The 19,707-nt window shown below is 41.2% G+C and overlaps 4 protein-coding genes and 2 non-coding genes across 8 annotated transcripts; 3 read left to right on the top strand and 3 right to left on the bottom strand.

Moving 5' to 3' along the window:
* Positions 1-1,247: 1,247 nt before the first annotated feature.
* Positions 1,248-1,320, top strand: TRNAA-AGC (transfer RNA alanine (anticodon AGC)). Its single transcript has one exon. It is a non-coding gene; the product is annotated as a tRNA-Ala (tRNA).
* Positions 1,321-1,943: 623 nt separating this feature from the next.
* LOC103980938 (reticulon-like protein B2) lies at positions 1,944-3,965 on the bottom strand. Its single transcript, XM_009397475.3, has 5 exons — positions 3,762-3,965; positions 3,199-3,379; positions 2,963-3,104; positions 2,806-2,875; positions 1,944-2,717 (listed from the first exon to the last, which is right to left on the bottom strand). The coding sequence occupies exons 1-5, from the start codon at positions 3,958-3,960 to the stop codon at positions 2,548-2,550; spliced, it is 762 nt and encodes a 253-aa protein (XP_009395750.2). The 5' UTR covers positions 3,961-3,965; the 3' UTR covers positions 1,944-2,547.
* Positions 3,966-6,100: 2,135 nt separating this feature from the next.
* TRNAD-GUC (transfer RNA aspartic acid (anticodon GUC)) lies at positions 6,101-6,172 on the top strand. Its single transcript has one exon. It is a non-coding gene; the product is annotated as a tRNA-Asp (tRNA).
* Positions 6,173-6,577: 405 nt separating this feature from the next.
* LOC135635407 (probable membrane-associated kinase regulator 2) lies at positions 6,578-8,456 on the top strand. The gene is made up of 2 exons (XM_065146448.1): positions 6,578-7,819; positions 7,907-8,456. The coding sequence occupies exons 1-2, from the start codon at positions 6,631-6,633 to the stop codon at positions 8,002-8,004; spliced, it is 1,287 nt and encodes a 428-aa protein (XP_065002520.1). The 5' UTR covers positions 6,578-6,630; the 3' UTR covers positions 8,005-8,456.
* A 1,177-nt stretch (positions 8,457-9,633) lies between these two features.
* LOC103980936 (neutral ceramidase) lies at positions 9,634-15,970 on the bottom strand. Of its 2 annotated transcripts, none has more exons than XM_009397471.3 (10): positions 15,792-15,970; positions 14,165-14,564; positions 13,236-13,444; positions 12,641-12,991; positions 12,272-12,530; positions 11,917-12,187; positions 11,699-11,824; positions 11,057-11,120; positions 10,617-10,786; positions 9,634-10,465 (listed from the first exon to the last, which is right to left on the bottom strand). In XM_009397471.3, exons 2-10 carry the CDS (start codon positions 14,464-14,466, stop codon positions 9,917-9,919), a joined length of 2,301 nt encoding a protein of 766 aa, XP_009395746.2. In that variant the 5' UTR covers positions 14,467-14,564; positions 15,792-15,970; the 3' UTR covers positions 9,634-9,916. The 2 variants fall into 2 exon arrangements, with proteins under 2 accessions (XP_009395746.2, XP_018680869.2); XM_018825324.2 differs by lacking the exon at positions 15,792-15,970 and adding an exon at positions 15,324-15,351.
* A 2,770-nt stretch (positions 15,971-18,740) lies between these two features.
* LOC103980935 (uncharacterized) lies at positions 18,741-19,706 on the bottom strand. Of its 2 annotated transcripts, none has more exons than XM_009397470.3 (3): positions 19,484-19,706; positions 19,310-19,411; positions 18,741-19,231 (listed from the first exon to the last, which is right to left on the bottom strand). In XM_009397470.3, exons 1-3 carry the CDS (start codon positions 19,676-19,678, stop codon positions 19,151-19,153), a joined length of 378 nt encoding a protein of 125 aa, XP_009395745.2. In that variant the 5' UTR covers positions 19,679-19,706; the 3' UTR covers positions 18,741-19,150. The 2 variants fall into 2 exon arrangements, with proteins under 2 accessions (XP_009395745.2, XP_009395744.2); XM_009397469.3 differs by having other exon boundaries at positions 19,330-19,411.
* Between the last annotated feature and the right edge of the window lies 1 nt (position 19,707).

The following is a 19,707-nucleotide window of genomic DNA, read 5'->3' as shown; positions in this document are numbered from 1 at the left end:
GTAGCTATTCAGCAACTTGTTGGCTTGCGAGGAAGATCGAAATGCCAGATGTTGAAGACGATGCCTCACCTACCGATAACGTCCGCCAAGTGGTACCGATGGGCGGTGTTGTGGACACAATGTTACCCTGTTATGCATTGTAGGGACGCCACATTAAACAGGATGACACCGAGAGGCTGGCGATCGAAGAAGCTTTCGTGGTCGACGCCCACAACAGTGGGGTAAGTGCCGAGCGGTGCTTCTATGGATGGACAGTGCAGAGCGGCAGCATCCATGTTCTTCCAGCTTGGCAGCGCCCAGCGCTACAAGAATGGTTTTGATAGTGCTGTAAACAGTAGATTTGCATTTGTGGTGGGAGAGTGAAGGCATTGATGCTTTGAGCGATTCCTTGCGGGATTCGCCCTGCAGCTTTACATGGATGCGTGCGAGCTTATATTAATGCAGAGTGAGTGTATTCTCACAAGTGGGACATGCCTCTGGGCTCACCTCTTTAAAGCCTCCAGCCTGACGAGTGAAGTCCAGATCTCTGCGTTTGTTCGGAAAGCACGTATAAAACTAAGCAGCGTCGTCTGCGGTCAGATCGAATGCATTATTTTATGTATTTGTTATAGCATATTTTAATTCATACTGATCATCTTATCATTCGAACAAAGACTTAGATGGAGAACCAGAAATGCACCTTAAAGCTACAAGAGAGTACGGATTGAAACCAGATGATGGAGAGTTCGGATCAGGAATATAGCATGGCTTGGAGAAGCTGAACAGGGACGAGCTGGCAGTGCCATCCAACAAAGAAGAACGCTGTCTCTGTGGCTCTGGTTCGACTCTCCTCTTCTTGGCACCGCCAGCGGCCAATCCAGCAGTCGGAGTCAAGGCAGGGCAGAGGCAGCCGCCACCCTGAAAGCAAGTGCTGGAGCGAAGATAGCAGTAGGAACGATTGTCCTCTTCGGGGAAATGAGGAGGTCCGGAGGACTCATCGGAGACCATGGACACGTCCTCCTCCTCCTCTTCTTCAAAGGGACCACCTTTGGCCCGGACGAGAGGCTGAGGTCACTCACCAAAGGACTAGTCTCAGTAGTCAGTCCAACCAAAGTGACATTTGCTGCTGCAATCTGAGCTAACATCTTCCTCAGCTCCGCAATCCATAAAGAATTTAGCGAATCAGGGGATGAACACCCAAAGCAGAATAGGCCTAATTACTATATTTAAAATTAATATATATTATGAAATTAGAAGAAAATTCATTCGGGGATGTAGTTCAGATGGTAGAACGCTCGCTTAGCATGCGAGAGGTACGGGGATCGATACCCCGCATCTCCATTTTTATTTTTTTTATTATTTTTATTTCTGAAAAAAAAACTGTTTTAAAAAAAATAGCACGACAATATAAAAAAACCACTAATAGAAAATATATAGACATTAAAGCAATAAACCACATGTGTGTTTTATTCCACTCCAATTAGATATAATTTTGGTAAACAATAATTCAACAATATAGGAAATATAATAATTTTAGTAAAATGACAGTTCAACAAATTTGAAAAGCTAACAATTATTTACAGTAAAATAAATTGAAATATATATTTTTTTTACAAAGAGTAAGTGACAGAGCCAAAAGATTCGAGCTTATAAATTATTATTATTATTATATTTGTCGTAATATCATGCTAAGTACATGTAAAAAACATATAAAAGTTCATACAACCATTTTTTGTTTCCATGATGAAAAATATACTTTAAAAAATAAAAAAGAATCTCCTAAAGATCTTGAAAAATACCTATTTTTTTCAGAACGTATATGAAATTGCAATTTTCCAAGATATATGTAACAACAACACCTGACCCATCTTTATTGTATGTATGGCATGATGATTGACAAAGTTTAACGTACAAAAGAAACAAACAGATATACAATTTTGAAATGTGCAATACATGAAAAGAAATTCACATAATTTTGTGTAGATTTATTCGAGTAATCATCAAAAGGTCATTTCAACTCTCACCTCACTCATCTCACACCATACACAGACTATAATTCACAATGATAACAAGATCCATCTAAGACCAACCCACATCCATTTTATAAGCTGCTTTCTGACCTGATCAATCATTCCATCTCCTGCCATTGCTATGCTTGCATCTCTGATCCAGCATAAGTACACTATTATCGCCATAATACATCAAGTAATTCTCAGCTTCCATGCATCTGGGATTATTTGCGCAATCTTTCCATCCATGAAGCAATTGGACAACCAGTTGTTCCTGGTAGTTCACTGTAGCAAGACACATAGTTCATCCAACTTTAACATATACTAGAAAAGGAACAACTCCATGACAGCTTACAGAAATACTAACTATATCAGATGATTCATAAGATCACCATTGGTATAAAACAGCTCTTAACCATGGTATAATAAGTACCGACTTAAGAACTCAAAAAGTGAGAGTTGCAAGCAAAATGGATAAGCAGACACTGCAACCATTGAAGCACCATTCAGTAGCAAATGAATTGCCAGGATCAACTGCAACCACACAATACCTTCTTCTTTATTGGAACTTTTTATCCTTCAGAGGCCCCATTGGAATCTTGCTCAAGTATTTTACGTGAATCACAACATAGTGCTTCTTGAACTCTGCCTCTGCTTTCTCTGCAAATGCATCAACCCTGTCCTCATATTTCTCATACAGAACAGGAACCGTGTACAGTGCGACAAATGCTGTTCCCGATACACAAGGATGTTAAAAGTCTAAAGATGCAGAAAAAAGGATAAAAACACTCATGAGCTATCACAAAATTTAGATTACCTATGTAAAATAACATCAAGAAACTGCAGCAATTGGCAATGATCGATAGAACCCACAATGCAGCAGCAGCCTAAAATCAAAGCACAAGCCATTAGAGACCCAAAACAATGCACCAAAACTATCAAACGTCTTGGACAGAATACAATAAGCAGCATACAGCAAGAAACTTCTTCAGGTCACGCCCTGATGCGATGTCCCTCAGTGCAACCAAGCCCCGGTTGATCACGTATCGAAGTGAAAGCACAACGTTCAGAGCTAGATCCTCAGAAATGCTCACCTCGGGAACGTGTGGCCGCGACCTGCCAAAGAAAGCACGAATAGAAGTGGAGCCATTGGAGATAAAGGAAAAAAACAGTACAGAGCAACATGAATCACAGAGATAGATAAGCTCACTTGCTGATGAAAGTGGTCGCATTGCACCAGAGGAAAATAATGGCTAGAGAGAGGATGAGCCCATGGCACACCAGGGTGATCAAGTGGTACTCCATCAACTCGAAGAAGACCCAGATAGCCGTCACCGCACCAAACGTCGAGGCGGATACCTTCTTGTTCCTCCATAGGAAAACATCAGCAGCTGCTCAAGATTGTTCATCGGATCATCGGAGTCGATACGACAAAGAGACGAATCTAAATCTAAAGTTTACTTCTCAAGCTAAAAGCTTATAATCAATCAATACAACCCACATAGTTCGATTCGATAAAGTTTGCAGGACCTGATAAACCAAGCATAAATCGAGGTCAATAAGTTTCCTTGGGCCTAATTAGGGCTTACATACTATAAAAAAGATGTAACTTTTCTCGTAAAAAGATTGACGAACCAAACAAGTACAGTTGATTCGCATCAATACTACCCAAATTACTTGGAACACATGATCGAGGCTAAAGCAATCAAGAAAATATATCCGATCAGAATCCAAGCAACATAATTAAATGAAGAAAGCACAAGGAGCTCGTACGTTTCCCGCCACCCAAGACCTTATGGACCGGCTTCTCGCGGCCGAATAGCCGGTAGATCTTGGCCTTGACGGCCTCGGCGGCCGCAGACGGTCCCTTCGAAGATTTTTCATCGTCTGAATCCACCACCGACGAAGAGTGTCGTCCGTGGAACTTCTCCGTGATCTTCTCCAGCAACGATTCCTCCCTGTGCTCCGCCATCTCTCTCTCGCTCTCCGTGCGGGAAGCAGGGGGTGATCGGCGGCTCTTAAGCAGGTATTAAGGGGCCCGGGCCACGGAGACGCGATCACGACCGTCGAATCGGGCGCTGCTCGGTTTGATTAACGGGCAATATGGAAATATGTTGATTGATAGGGGCAACATTGTCCAAAAAGAGTTGAACGGCTGTTAGTTTGACGGCGACGTCGACGGTGATTTGTTCGGAGAGGCCTGTGACGCCCGTCCGGACGGCGACGTTAGTTTCCTGTTGCCTTTTTCTGGTTGTACTGGCCGGCACGCCCACCTCACGTGCCGTTGTGGTAGATAAAACGCGTAGGTAAGCCGGTAAGAGAGGCCGATGGCACGCGGTAAGTCATTGGTGGGACCCGAGGCGACACGGGAAAGAGAGGTTCGGGAGAGGGCAAAAGCGGGATCTCGTACATCTTTCGAGTTCGTTTTTGTTCCCGCCCTTTTGTGCTGCTCGTTTGAACCCGCGAATGCTTCGATTATATACGAGTTTTTTTGTTCCTAAAGCTAAACAATATTGTTAATTCAGATATTGGTGGTAAAACCTTCTTACTATGAAGTATATGTGAGTTTTTGTTCATAAGAATAACAAATATTATTTATTAATTATTATAAATCGTCGATATTGATTCGACGTAATGTACAAGAGCTATTGTTAAGACTGAACAACAACATGGAGATCGTAGTTACATCATATAAAACCCTTTGTAGGATGAAATAATAAATCAATATAACCAAGTAGCAATAATACAATCTCGAACAAGTGGTTCACAACACTAATACGAATCAACTCAACTTAAAATATTATTTTTAATAATTAAATAATTAATTTAATAGTTTGATAAAAGTTACATTGTGTCATGACCCTACTCAATATGGACTAAATGATATTGACTAAATACCCTACTCAATATTGTGTCATGACATAATATAGACTAAATGATATAAGGATTATGACACATTGAATGTTATTGATGCCTGTGACTAACACTCTATTGTTATTTAGATGATACGGTAATGTCTTATATTTTTTAAGTTTGATGGTATGTGATTACATCTATGATCGAAGGAAGCATGTATGTGATTACTGTCCCACTATAAAAAAAATTCTTCAAATACATCCTCTTATATCTTCATCTTTTGAACACTTAGACTCATGACTTAAATCGGATCCTCTAAATCTCTTATTGACTCAAGCATTCGAGGGATATTGACGGGTATGCTCCCAATATCGAACTCACTCACCTTATAGCATAGAATTTATGATAAATTCAGACTCAAACAATCAAACATAAAGTTTTTTTTATTTTCTTAGACAAGATAAAAAGTTTAATAAGCATGATATCTCCAAAATTTACAACCAAACACAAAGTTTTTTTTTCTTGCGATAAGATAAAAGTTGAATGTACGGTATCTCCAAAATTTACATTTTACGTGTACATATAATAATACTCCATACATGTAAATATTTCATATACGTAACTGCCCTCGACATCCATGTAAAGATCTTCTATCGTCGACAGTGACGTTCTATGAACATGTCATCGACACATCACATCTGATATCAAATAATAAGGTTTATAATGTTTAGAAACCAAGGACAGATGTATTGATTTCATTATTAGAAACGATGAGGATGTTACTGTACTTGCAAGCTGTAGTTTTACTTTTGATAGAAATCGATTAGCATGTGGAAACAAAGGTGTCAATGATGTCTCTTATTTTTAGTTTTCTTAATTGATATCATTTTTTTATTATCATAAAAATGTTGACATTGTGGTTAATGTCTCTTTCTCTCTTTGTGGTGACGATGACGCTCCTTTGGAGTGAAATTATTTATGGCAACAGTAGCGTTTTCTATCGCTCGTATCGTAGCTCTCTTATTTTCTGAGATCTTATCGTTTTTGTTTGACCTAACTTGCTCGGATTGTCTCTACCGAGAAATATTTAGGATATTAAAAATCATCCTGAAAAATTCTAAAAGGAGTGCAACAAAATAAATTTAATTTCTTGATCTGAAAATAATAATAAAAAAATATATTTTTTTTTCGGTGGGGGTGTAAATTAATATAAATAAATTTATAAAATAAGATTATTTTGTCCGGTTATTATTCGAGTCGTTGTAGTATAGTGGTGAGTATTCCCGCCTGTCACGCGGGTGACCCGGGTTCGATCCCCGGCAACGGCGGATTGATTTTTACCTTGTCCTTTCGTTATTGCTATTATTATTTTTGGCTCGACGGGCAGAGAAAGAACACATCGTCGAGATCACATTCTGACCTCATGCGAATGCTTACTGCAGAAGAGAAGGCGAAAGACCGGAAGATGGTAGCAGGTCGACTTTCCGGGGGTTGTCGTGGAACCAAGTCGTCACATCAAGATCACATGCCATCGTCTTCCATGGATCGAAGCTGGTGGGAGTGATCCAGTAGCGTCGTACCCATTGTTCTGGTGGATCCTGTTCCTGTTTTCTGCACTGAGAAGGACGGTCAACCTCGTGCAACCTCCTATCTCATCGATTCCAAAGACTTCTTGGAATCATGTAGCATGAACGCGAGACAGTATCCTAACCCTGTCCGTGGACTTTCGGGGGTGGCCGCCTCTCCCTGTCCTCACGATCGACCACTCACTCACTGGAGGAAAAGTATGATACAGCTTAGTTACCTTCTTTACTGTAGTCCGAGGAGTCTTTTAGGTGGCGCAGGCTACTGGCGGAAGCCGAGAAAAGGTTCCGATCGTTTCGTCCTCATCGTTGATTCGAATCTATGGTGCCACTGCCGCCGCTGCTATGGAGCGAGGGCGCTCTTTGAAGTTGCCTCCCGCTCCTCGTCTGGCGGTCCCACCTTAAAGCACGCCATGGAGCTCTTCAGGCTGCTCGCACATGGTGGTAAACACGGTGGCGGCGCGCCCTCCTCGGCTACTAGGCCTGCCGCCACCGCGGACCTTTGCCCGGACAACGACGACGGACCCTTCTTCGACCTCGACCTCGCCCTGCCACTGCGGGAAGACGCGGACGTCCATCGGGAGAACCGGCAGTCCTCCATCGACGCGGATTCGGAGGACGACGACGGTGGCAGTCACCTCTGCGACCCGGTCCTGTCGCTCTACCCCTCCGACGGCCTCTTCTTAAAGGGTCGCCTCCTCCCGCTCGAGCCGTCTTCCCTGGGGGTCTTCTCCGCCTCAGCGCTGCCCAAGTCGACCAAGTCACAGGTTCCCGCTTTCCTCCTCAAATCCGCCGCCAGAGTTCGCGCCTTTAAGCTGGGCTTTCACAGGAGATCGAAGTCGGCCTCGCCGGAGCTCAACCCCGCCGCCTCCCCGGTTACTACCTCCACCTCGCCGAAGCAAAAGCATCACAACGACATCCACGTCAAAGCCAAAGCGGAGGAGGCGCCGCCGGTGTCGCTCTTCGCCAGAGAAAACATCTCAAGAAGCTCCAGCAGCCGCAGCTCGGCCCAGATTCGCATCGACGGCGCTTTACCTGCGTCGGACGAGAAGAAGCTCCCCTGGGACGTGCTCCAAAGGTGTCTTGACAAGCTTAAGCCGCTTTACACCAGGATCTCGAAGCGCCGGTTCTCCGAGCCGCTGCGGCCTGTCGGGAAGGGCGCAGAGGCGGACGGAGAAGACCGGCGGAGAGTGGTAGAGTCAATTGCGAGCAGCTTTAACGGGCCACTTAAGTCGCAAGACGGGAATACACTGGCGGGGCATAAGGTTGTTAGCCGACGATTGAGGAAGAGCCGGTCGGCTTCGGCTGCCGGGAGGCAGGATGACTTCCTCATGGAGCAGCGGGACGGGATCCAGAGCGCCATCGCTCACTGCAAGCGCTCATTCAACAGAGGTACGTACGATAGCTTCCGAGTCCGTGCTACAGTACGTCTATATCTTCCATCTCAATCGAGGACGGCCGTGTCAACTCGGTTTGCAGGGACCGACTCGCCGCTGACGCGGTCGAGGAGCGATTCCGGCAACGGGAGATCGCTGGAATCAAGCAGCAGCAGCAGCAGCAACAGTAGCACCACTTGACCGTCGTCCATGCGGAGACCAAAACGCATGAACGAAGGAAATTGAAGGAAAGAAGAAGATGATTGGATAGTGTTGTCGTTAGGCAGAGCTCTTTCTGCTTTCTTGTAATTAGATCAGCATGCAACATCGTCTCATCGCAATTTAGTCTCGGTTCCTTTTGTGTCGACTCTCTCTCTCTCTCTCTCTCTCCCTCCCTCCTCTTTCGGGGACGAGAAGTAGAGACAGAGAGAGGGTATTCATACTGTGATTTCGCGGACAGTGGTAGCAGCGAATCCAATGCTCCTCCTTTTGGAAGTGCTCGGTTCAAGACCTGCTTCTTGTGAGCCTTCAGCAGGTAAGACAGTATTAGAACCCTGTGAGGATTCCCAGGTCAGGTGGTCACAGCAGCTTTGTTTGAGCATATGTAGATAATGTTAGTTCATCAGGTTTGATGTCTTCTGGAACAAAGCGTTCGCCAAGATCTTCCAGCATAGGATTCGAGTTCCAACAAAAACATAGTAGTTTCGTGATTGACTGCTTGATTTCACGGCAATGGTTCCTTACATCGACTTGCATGGCTTTGGTGCTATAAAAAGAAAGGGTGACCCTTTTTGCGAAGAGGAGAAAAAGCGAAAAGAGTATAGTGCATAACTATAGACCATTGAATTGCTTTTACCATTACTTGCATGGCATTGGTCATGGTGATCTTCCTCTTCTAACGGAGTCAAAGGTACTGTGGTGTACATGATCCATTGAATTGCTTCGTCTGCACACAGTTCGTCGAACTGTCGTACGCGCATGGTGATGAACTCTTCAACCGCGAATGAACTGTAGGCTCGTTATTGCTTTCGGATGATTGTTTTATGTGGGCATCTTTTTAGGCCTTTTGGATGCAATAATGATCTCTTTAACCAACCGAGATCTTGTGTCCATAGTCCATAGTAAGTAGTTTATTATGAACGGAAATCATTAGGAAAAAAATATTATATTTATAAGTTATAGAATGATTTTCCTGAAAACATTCGTCTTTCTCGGATATCTCTCGTATTTATTTTTTCTATTTGATGAAAGCAAAGTGAAAGGGAAGAAGGCGAAGATCTTATGTCCATAGTAAGTAGTTTATTATGAACGGAAATCATTAGGAAAAAGATATTATATTTATAAGTTTTAGAATGATTTTCCTGAAAACATTCATCTTTCTGGGATATCTCTCGTATTTATTTTTTCTATTTGATGAAAGCAAAGTGAAAGGGAAGAAGCAAAGATTTCTATTTGATGAAAACAAAGTGAAAGGGAAGAAGGCAAAGATCTTGTGTCCATAGTAAATAATTTATTATGAACGGAAATCATTAGAAAAAAAATATTATATTTATAAGTTTTAGAATGATTTTCCTGAAAACATTCGTCTTTCTCGGATATCTCTCGTATTTATTTTTTCTATTTGATGAAAGCAAAGTGAAAGGGAAGAAGGCGAAGATTTCTATTTGATGAAAGCAAAGTGAAAGGGAAGAAGGCGAAGAAATAATGGGATTGAAGCGAGAGATATGTAGGATATTGAAAGAAAAAAAATGAGGATAGCAAATGAAAAAAACTGAAAATTGGAGCATCATCCAAAATAAAAAAAAAACTTAAAAAAATATTTCAAGAAAATCATTAAAAGTTTTAATATATTTCTAATTTAGATGTTTAAAAATATTATATTTTACAAGCACTATAATATCATCCAAATGCAACACAAGCATCACAGCTCTCATCTTTCGAGTACACATAATGCATGTAACACTCTGATAGTTGAATTCATATGATCAGATGCCGCAGGCCACCGATGTGATTTTATAAACAAGTGTAGCAAATAGTATGTGTTAACTTCAATGGCTGCAAGTGATTTGAGTTCCTGCAATACTGATGTCCAACGTTGAAGCCGGCGATGAGACTACAGCACGACAAAGGCACGGGATGTGCCAGTGAAATGACGAATTTTCCCAAACAAACTCTTTGATGCGCCGAAATGCCTTAGTCGGTAGACACCTGCAGCAACTGTTTCCGGGATCCTCCACTCTATCGTCGCATGGCTATGGGCACTGAACCTTGAAGGTCTAGACCACTTGAACCGCAAGCTGAAATCGTCGTCGTCGTATACAGGAACCCAAGTACTGCTGCCGTCCAAGATCTCCACCAGCGAAAATGTGCCCTCGGTCAGGAGGTCATTCCTGGGGCAAGCAGACCAGAATGTTGCAGTGACCATGTCACCTGGCCTGAACGTGGAGTTTTCAGGAACATCGGTGCCCACATCCCCAAACTTGACACCATATGGAGTTGTGTCCATGACGACGGGAGGGAGAAAGCTGATCTGTTTATCCAAGAGATCAGGAGGTTGCAAGTCCGATTCGATGATTTTGCCATCCAGGAGAGCAGACGTGAGCTTTTTGAACTCCTGAATGTAACCACTGAGTGTGTGGGGACCATACAAAGTCGATGCACCCTAAAGAAGAACAAGACAAATCAAGCATAAGGAAAATTTGACAAATAAATAATTTAAAACTAGATAGCAGCCTATGCTTATAAAGGCAGAAAGCGACATGTATGAAAATGGATGATACGGTGAACACTCATGATTCATAACTAAGTTTTACCTCATATCTTTGGATCAGGTACTCATCATATGTTGTCACATATTGAGAGTATGTGTTTGATAGACCAGCAATAACAATGTGAACATTACTATCAAATTCGCCATTGCCATCACTGGTAAGTACTGTTCTAACAGCATCTCGCAGGCGCCTCCCAGCCATTGTAGAAAACTCTGCAATGCGAAATAACAGAACATTCATAACTACTCTAAAATCCACCTGATACATGATGATTTTAAAGATAAAAAATAATTGACATTTATAAAGAAGAAAATGTGAAATATATAAGCAATAATGAAAGAGAGAAACAGTTCTTCAAATGATTCATTACTGCCAAAAGAAATTATAGACGGAGAATTTATTCACATACACACAATCCGAGATGCTGATGATAAAATTTTGAAATCCTTTTAATGTGCCAAAAAAGCAAACTAAGCATCTACCTCCAGGTACACAGAGGATGACCACCTGTCCTATTCGGATTATCTGCACTGGAAGTATCGCGGGCTGGAGGGGAAAAGAAAATCAGTGATGATCAATAATGAAAGAGAACAAGAAGAGATAGAGCCATTGTAATATACCAATTGTTCCAAAATGCTCTATTGCATGATTACTATTGGTGCAATGTGCCACCATCCCACAAAAAAATGCAGTAGACACAGACAATTTATTGATTAAAGCAAATGTGCATTTAGTTAGTCCATACTTAGTCCTTTTGATATATCAGTAGCACCAATCTACATATCTCAACTCAAAATCTTTCGTCCAAAATTAAATAGTTACTAAACAAATATCGGGAGAGGAGAAAGATACAAAGCTACCTTAAAATTCTCATGAAAATCAATCTTCCAATTGACAACTATTGCCCTATTGACAAAGTATTCGATTTTTTAGAATTTACAACTCACTATCCTCACTGAGATAATAGCAGCTTACTATGTTATCCTTTGCCTTATTTTGTTGTGGATGCCGTCCAGGCACAGAGAAACATGAAGGTAATCGTATCTAGGTTAAATCTTCCTTCTCACTAAATGATGATCTAGGTCTATTGACAGACTACTGTATTCAGTAAATATGAAGCTCACCGCCCAATCATATGGTAGATCCATATCACCAGTGTCAAGTAAGATCGGCTTTGGCTGTTGACAAGCAACTTGCTCCTTGCTAGGTGTTTTCAACAAATTTCTCACCAGTTTCCAGAAAGGATTACCCTGAACCATCATTAAGATTCTGTAATCAATGTTTTACCGCACAGAGCGAGAGAGAGAGGAGAAATAATAATGACCAACTCCTTATAACCAACCTTGTCATCCCCTTGCTTAAAATCAAACGCTCCAGGACCATCTGTGGTTCCTGCAGCAAAAGCAAATCCCATGGCTGCCGGACATGTTTTAACAACTTCCTGGCCTCCATCACTCGAAAGAAGTGTGACCTCAAGCTTTGAGAAATCTATGTAGGTCTGACGATAGTCAACTTTTCCTTTTACCTGCTCAGAAGCCTTATCAAAGAGTTCAACAGCCTTCGTGAATTGCCTATCACCAATGATCCTGGTGCTTTCAAATTCATCTGGGTATCTGACAAATGAAGTAGATCCAAGGGATTAACACTTGATTGAAATTAAGTTAACATAAATGACTCAGAAAGCAAATTAGTGATACCCTGGGCCTCGTCCATAGCAAAGTTCATTCTTCCCGTTGCAGGTACTGTGATTGAAATCACAAGGAAGTCCAGTATCTATGCAGAAAGTCCCGAGAACATTTGGACTCACATCTCCACAGTTTGATTGACAAAAGGCAGATACAAATTTCGATTTGCCATCTTGCCCATTTCGGACTCGTTGTGAGACACTTTCAGAGCTTGCTAAATGCCTTCCACCTGATGCCAGGAAAGAGGACGCCAGCTGCCTTAACTTATGAACTGCAAAAGATGACTTAACAAAGTCAAAATACTGGGAAAGTACCTATACCATATTAACAAGTAATTTACATACTTTGACTATAAGAATGAAAAGAATATAAAAAACATACAGTTCTCATGTGGTTGAGGAATTATCATCGAAACCCTTCGATGAAGTGAACTATGTCTAACGCCAGTGACAATGTCACTTCCTTTAGCATAACCCGTTTGCTCTGCCCAGTCCTCCATAAAACGTGCAGCAGCTCCTTTGTTGTCGCCACTTATCAAGGAGTTTGTACGACTCATTGAAGTACCATGAGTCGCAAACCAGTTAAAACTCCCAATGGGACCCCATTCATCATCTACAAACTTCAATAAAGTCATTTCTTTGTCAACATCATACTTGAATTTGCTTCGCTCCGCAGCAGGATTATTAAGGTAGGCACTAGGACTGCGATTTATGCTAGCATCCAAGAGTTCTCCTGAAAATCATAGAACTAACTGCATTATAAATAGACAAGCAGATCCCTTTACATGTTGCTCGTGGCTAATTTGAAATAGCATGTGTACTCTAATTTTTCATAATTCAACAAATTGTAATGGTAAACAAATAAACCAAAGAAATTAATACTCCTAAATTGGCAGTTTCTACGATTAATCTACACTGATACAATTAATAAAATTAAAATTAAACACCCATCATAAAACATGAGAGACTTCCACTACCATTGTTGACAAAGATATTTCCTGGACGGAGATTTTCATGGGCTTCTATGATGCTTTTCTCGATGCCATCGACAATGACATCAAATGATTGCCTTACAAATCCAAGAGATGTTACAATATACACAACATATTGGAGGTAACCCCCAGGACCAGCATGAGTGTGAATCCCACTGATGGCTACATTTTTGTCATTGTACATGTCCCCATACCTGCCAAAAATGAAACACCATGATGCATTATAAGATTGGAAATATATGGAAATTAAAATCTTGAGACGTTTTGATTCATGAAAAGATTTAAGCATAATAATCATCACATATAATATCCAAGAAAGTAATTACACCTCCATTGCACTATAAACCTAGCAAAAGATTCAATTTGAATGCTAGGAAGAAATTTATATGATATTCAGTAAAACATTCTTCATGTATCAGTATGCAAAGTTGGTCCAAAAAGAAAACCAACATGAATTTTACACTGAATTTCCTGTGTCTGTAAATCATAGATAGACACTATTGTCACCATAATCTAGAATCTCTAGGATGATTTAATTCAATCTAACTTGAGGTATAACAAAAAAGCAGCAACTTCCATATCCCAATAAAGCAGGAAGAATTACTCTGTCTTAGACTCTTACCCTCATAGAACTCCAATAGTTCTTATCAACTTGCACCAGTTCATGGGTAGCCTAAATGACATCAGTACAATCAATACATCCTGAAATGGTGCTATAACTAGAGATCAACAACCAAAAAACTTAAAAAAAAAAAGCAAAATAACTTGGAGAACAATGTGAAAAACCAAATCTTAAAACAGCATTAACAAAAAGATATTTTTTCTACAAAGTAAAAGAAATACCAAGTAAAAGAGCACCATAGAGATTAGAACTTAACGTAGCTACTTTTTTTAGATAATTTAGCCTAGAATACCTTGACTTTAGTCTCTCAAGGACTTTAATCGTCACAAGCTGAGATGCCATGCATGCATCAAGATTCACAAAAACTACACGATTCCCTCCTGGCTCTGCAACAATAAATGCCCGGGCCTTCAGTCTGAAATGGACACCAGAAGCAACCTGTTCAGCATTAGCATATCCCATCATATTGACATCAGCTGCAGGTCCTGTTATGTCATAGCTCCCAAGCCCAATTAAATATGTTGAATCTGATTGAGTTCCTCCAATGTTCTGGATGGAAACTAACAGCAAGAGGTAAAACCACATGTTTGCCATTGAACCAATGGTACAATGGAGAAGACGAATGTGACTCCTCTTGCACTGGGAAAGGGACCTCCCAATCAAATTCAAGTACAAGCCATCTTGAGCTGAACCTAGACAACAGGGAAGAAGATAGAGTAAAAAAGAAAATCTGAAAAATAACTGAATCCGGCATGTAGAAGAACTAAACATGTAGATGCACATTCAGAACATAATCCAGCATTTCATCAAGATGGACAGAAAATATTGCACCATGCTCTAAAGATAACACTGCACATCAACAAAACTTGACTTTAAAATGTAAGGCTGATATTCTAACAAAATGAAAGTTTCATATGTAGCTAATTACAGCACATAAGAGTGCACAGCCAGAAATTAGGACGCCGAGGCTGATCCTTAACCTCAGGCTTCGGCAACAAATGTATTTTCTGGACTAAAAGTTGGCAAATCATATCTGAAGAACTACACGGAAAAAAAAATATGAACAAAGATACCAAACGAATATATATTTATCTAATATATTTGCTTATATAGGATATGATTTTTAAATAATATTCAGACAATTGTAGCATATTGAAATATATAACTACTTCAAGGAACAGTTACAATACAATTATACTTCAGCAACAGTAACAAACTGACGTGGGCATCCACGGCATCAGCTGTATTTGTTACCAAAAGATAAATATGGAAACTGCTAATGGATAGACAACGCGATAGTGAGCAGATCTCCAAGTTAATGGACATATTTTTTGCGTCTACAAATTATAGCATTTTAAAATGAAAGAAAAGATAGTAAATTTGGAACATAAGAACAGAGAGAGAGAGAGAGAGAGAGCACGAACTAATTAACAGATAAGAACAAACTATACATGGAAAAGACATAGAAACAGCCGAAAACAATCAACTTTTAACACGGTAGCAGATGACGTTGGCTACCATGAAGATAACTAATAAAGACCGTATATAGTGATATGGGATTTCTTGTGGAAAGGACGATGGAGGTGGGATTGCTTCGAGTTTCAAAATCGCATGCAGACTGATCCGATCAGACTGTCAAATTGCTACGGAAAGTGAAGGTGATCGGAAGGTAGAGACCACCGGCGGCGGTGATAACTACGGCGGCTTCCGATCGCGCCTCTAAAACGAGAGAGAGAGAGAGAGAGAGAGAGAGAGAGAGGGGAAGAGATCTCAGCAGCGAGCAAGTGTTAGGGCTGCTGCTGCTCCTCTTCCTCCTCGTACGAGGTCAACAAGCTGAACCCCTTTAGTCGATACCCCAAGAAAAAAACAATCAAAAGTAGCACGAATCACACGTCCCCAGCAAAACCAGAGAAGCGTACCGCGCTTGGCACCACCGAATTAGATAGAGACCACGGTCAGAAACGGGAGGAACAAAGCAAGGCGGATTGCATACCCCCAACGTGTTGTTGGTGAAGTCGCTGGGAGATTTAGTTGAGGGAACAACGAGGTCGTGGCGTGCAACGGCACGCAATCGCTCGGTAAGGATGAGGGGTTGGGACCGTCTCGCACGGTGCGCTTTCTTGCGTTCGCAAACACCGACGAATTAGGTCATGAGTAAAGCAACCTACTAAAAGCCTCAACGACACGTTTGAAGCCCAATCAGTACCAAATGGTGGATAGATGGAACTTACCTACGCATCAGCCCAATCGGACTTGGATCAAACATCATTACCTACGCATCTCTCACAGCTCACTGACCAGGAAGGACAAGGCCACACCATTAAAATTAGATCATATTATTTTTGGAAAATTACTATTCGCAATTATTTCTTAATATTTACAACTCATTTTAAAATGTTTAAACTTTCCCTTTCAAATCATTCTCGTCTTATTTTTGGATCAAGCAACTTCAACAACAAGCAAAACATCAACAAGAAGCAAAGAGCCGACGAGCACATTGCCTTCGACTATATTTGTGATGAGCATCAAAGGGACATGGTGACGAGCAAGGTTGATGATGATAACATCGACAACGAAGATGAAATAAGGGATTATGAAAAAAAAACATAAAATCGCTAATACTAAAACTATAAATAATAAAATAATATTTTTATTATTTTTAAAAAAATATCAATAAGAAGAGGATTATCATCAATAGTAAGTAAAGAGGGGATTGTGAATAGTAAACTTATATTTTTGTTAGTTACATTGAGAACTTAAAGCAACAAACCCTGCAATAAAATATGAAGCCTGGTGGATCAAACCGCTCACTATCATCTTTCTTGTTGATACGAATAACCACGAAGGTATTGGCTCAACACAGAAAATGATTACTTATTTGGCCTAATTGGGTTAAGCTGATTTATGAAGCAAACTTAATGCAGAAACAAACGAATTCCAATCCAACACAATGACATATTCACATCTTAATGAGGAATTGCCATTATCTAATCCACTGAGTAATCTTTCAGATGAATGCAGAACACCAATATCTGGTGTTCAGGAAGAAAAACACCATACTTTAGCGTACCTGTCTCACCTACTTGCCGTGTGATTGAAGGGCAGAAATGGGCAGACAAGCAATAAGTCGGGTAGGAAGTGACGAAATGAGCGTTTAAGCAACAGCATTAGACAAGCTAATATTGATGACATTAGTGTACGTGCACTCACATCTAAAGAATGCAGCTGCAAGAAGGTTTTACAACATGCGGAAAAAAAAGGGCATCAATTAGGGGCAAACTGTAAAGGAAAAGAAAAGAAAGAACACAGGACAAGGAACAACACCCGACAAACATAAGGCAGCATCTTCATTGCAGATTCTTAAGCAAATTTTGGCCAATCATTCATTCATTTGCAATAAAATGTGACCTGAAAAATATTGATTGAAACAGTTCACATAATTTACGTTGCAGAATACCAAATGTGCAGAGTCATAAAGCTCCCCGCTGAGTGGTCATCACAGGTTCTCATAAACCCAAACACTATGAAGTTTACACTCACTAGCTCATGACATGGAGTATAGTTGCTGCCAGCATTGGCACCCACAGCTGGCTGGTGACACAGCTCACCAGCCGCCGCCACCATTCCCTTTTCCACCACGACCCCTTTCCACAATGCCCAAGCATCTGCAACAGCTTCCACCGCTGCACAATATGCGCCCGCACCATCACTATTGGGAATCGCGACCATCAACGTCATGTTGACACGGGTTGCGACTAGCAAATGCCACGTAGTCAACGACGCTACTATAGCCGCCTACGACTAAGGCAAGCCAACCGTCGTAAGACTATTGCACATAAGCATCCGTGCATATGACCATCGTCGACTACCACACCTCACGACGCTTCCACTGTGTACAGTAGCACCTGTACACAACCGCTCCCCATGATTGGGTTGACGATCACCGGAAGCCACCACCCCCGTAAACAATACTATCATCGACATCAAGCTGTCGACAGTGGTCCATCAATCAAATACGAGAAACCTCACATCGCCCGTAAACAAGCGATAGGACGAACTAGATAAAAAATAGATCGACAATACAAACGGATCGTTCATGCATTATAAATAAAAACTAAAAAATACCTTTTCGCAAGCAAAGGATGCTAATAAACAAATATAACATATTTGATTTTAAAAACATGATTCTGATATCAATTATAAGCATAAAAATTGTGATTATGCTATTATACGAAAAACTTTAATACCAGAAACTAAAATCAAATAACGATAGATCAAATTTACGTTGCCTACCTTTCGATGTCATTAAAAAAACATCTATATGATCTGTAGGTGCATCGTTGTCAGATCTAAAAGCGACAGTAATGTCGATCTGCAAGTAAAACTAAACTCGTCTTCTCCTCTCTTCCTGTTCTTCACAGAATCGTTATGAGCGATGGATTAGGGACAAGAAGAGATGAGAGCAGATCTATATCTCTCAATAACAAATATATGGTCCTTCTGAGATTATGTCCCTTTATAGACAATAGTAGAGGGTCTAAGATGATGATTAGGAGAGTTCCTTTTATCAAGGTCATCACCTAAGGAATCATATCATAATTAGATTTTCTTTTTATTAGTCGATAATCATAATTAGAATGCAATCATATTTATAATATATCTTACCTAATTAGATAGGATCACGTAATCTAACAAAGACAATCATAAACTGCAAATGTAATGATGTTGGTACTCAAAGCAGTGAACCTGAGAACCTGACTGTACCAACTGTTGATTCAAGAGACTAGGTTGCAACATTCTCGAATGTGACATACATTTCAATCATTGATCAAAGACATGTGGTAGCACAGGGATGAAGTGATGAGATCTAAACCAAGGGAAACATTATCTGTTTGATGTTACCTCAAAATAAAACAAAACAATGTTAGTCATGGACTACATCTTAGATACACCAAACATGCTGCTGGAGCATTTCCCTGAGATTCTACAGATCAAACAGTTCCAAAGCAATTAATCCACAATAGAGATTCCAGTCTACTTCTCAGCTGAAGTGCTTAATTAACTAACCTAATTCCTTGTTCTCAACTTCAACGAGTCTTATGGATCGCTACTTCTTTCTCTCACAAGCAGTCATAGAATCATGTTGGAGTAGTAGTAGTAGTACGGTTCACCAATACAACAACAAACATGGGCTGCATGTACTCAAGCATAAAACCCACTACGAAGCTAAAAGAAGAGGAGGTTAAAGAGGTCACCGAAACAGAGAGATTGAGGTCAGTCAGGGGATGATCAGCTTCTTTCCGGCGTAGATCTTGTTTCCGGTGATCCCATTTGCTTCCCTGATCGCATCGACGGTGACCTAAAACACCAGACACTTCAAACATTAAATTCACATAGAGATTTCCATGTCGCCGAGAATAATGAAGAGAGATCTTGCCCCATATGTTTTGGACAGACCCCAAAGCGTGTCCCCCTTTGCTATCACCACTGTCCGAGCCGAGGAGGGCCCATCGCCCCATCCGTCGCCGGAGACCGCTCTCTAAAGAGGAGAATAAAGGGAGTGAGACCAGTAATACGGAGGAGAACAAGTCGAGTGAAAGGACGACGCTACATTGGAGAAGCCCATGCGGGGTCCTCGAGGCCGCTGGGGATGAGGGTTCGGCTTCGTCAAAAGGGCCTTGGCGATGCTCGCGGCGATGCCAAAGACAACCAGGAAACCGATGGTCTTCGCAGCCACTGGGGTGTCCTTCGATTTTTCGTCGCCGCCGCCATGGTCACCGCCGGCGCTGGTGGTGGCGGAGGGCATCGCGCGGGCCTCCTAGTCGGTGGTGTTTG

The sequence above is a fragment of the Musa acuminata genome, chromosome BXJ3-4, assembly GCF_036884655.1.
Source record: "Musa acuminata AAA Group cultivar baxijiao chromosome BXJ3-4, Cavendish_Baxijiao_AAA, whole genome shotgun sequence".
Lineage (NCBI taxonomy): Eukaryota > Viridiplantae > Streptophyta > Magnoliopsida > Zingiberales > Musaceae > Musa > Musa acuminata.
This window is presented reverse-complemented; position numbering and strand designations above follow the sequence as displayed.

Bases quoted from the DNA above. Each gene is read 5' to 3' on its own strand.
- LOC103980938 (XM_009397475.3), bottom strand. From the start codon at position 3,960: ATGGCGGAGCACAGGGAGGAATCGTTGCTGGAGAAGATCACGGAGAAG. The intron at 3,380-3,761 runs GTACGAGCTCCT...AATCTTGAGCAG, and splicing joins GGTCTTGGGTGGCGGGAAAC to CTGCTGATGTTTTCCTATGG. The intron at 2,718-2,805 runs GTAATCTAAATT...TATCGGGAACAG, and splicing joins CTTGATGTTATTTTACATAG to CATTTGTCGCACTGTACACG.
- LOC135635407 (XM_065146448.1), top strand. From the start codon at position 6,631: ATGATACAGCTTAGTTACCTTCTTTACTGTAGTCCGAGGAGTCTTTTA. The intron at 7,820-7,906 runs GTACGTACGATA...CTCGGTTTGCAG, and splicing joins CAAGCGCTCATTCAACAGAG to GGACCGACTCGCCGCTGACG.
- LOC103980935 (XM_009397469.3), bottom strand. From the start codon at position 19,678: ATGCCCTCCGCCACCACCAGCGCCGGCGGTGACCATGGCGGCGGCGAC. The intron at 19,412-19,483 runs GTAGCGTCGTCC...TCTCCTCTTTAG, and splicing joins CCCGCATGGGCTTCTCCAAT to AGAGCGGTCTCCGGCGACGG. The intron at 19,232-19,329 runs GTCTGTCCAAAA...CTGGTGTTTTAG, and splicing joins AAAGGGGGACACGCTTTGGG to GTCACCGTCGATGCGATCAG.
- LOC103980936 (XM_018825324.2), bottom strand. The intron at 12,531-12,640 runs GTATGTTTTTTA...CATCTTTTGCAG, and splicing joins TCCTCAACCACATGAGAACT to TTCATAAGTTAAGGCAGCTG. The intron at 12,188-12,271 runs GTATCACTAATT...TTCATTTGTCAG, and splicing joins TGCTATGGACGAGGCCCAGG to ATACCCAGATGAATTTGAAA.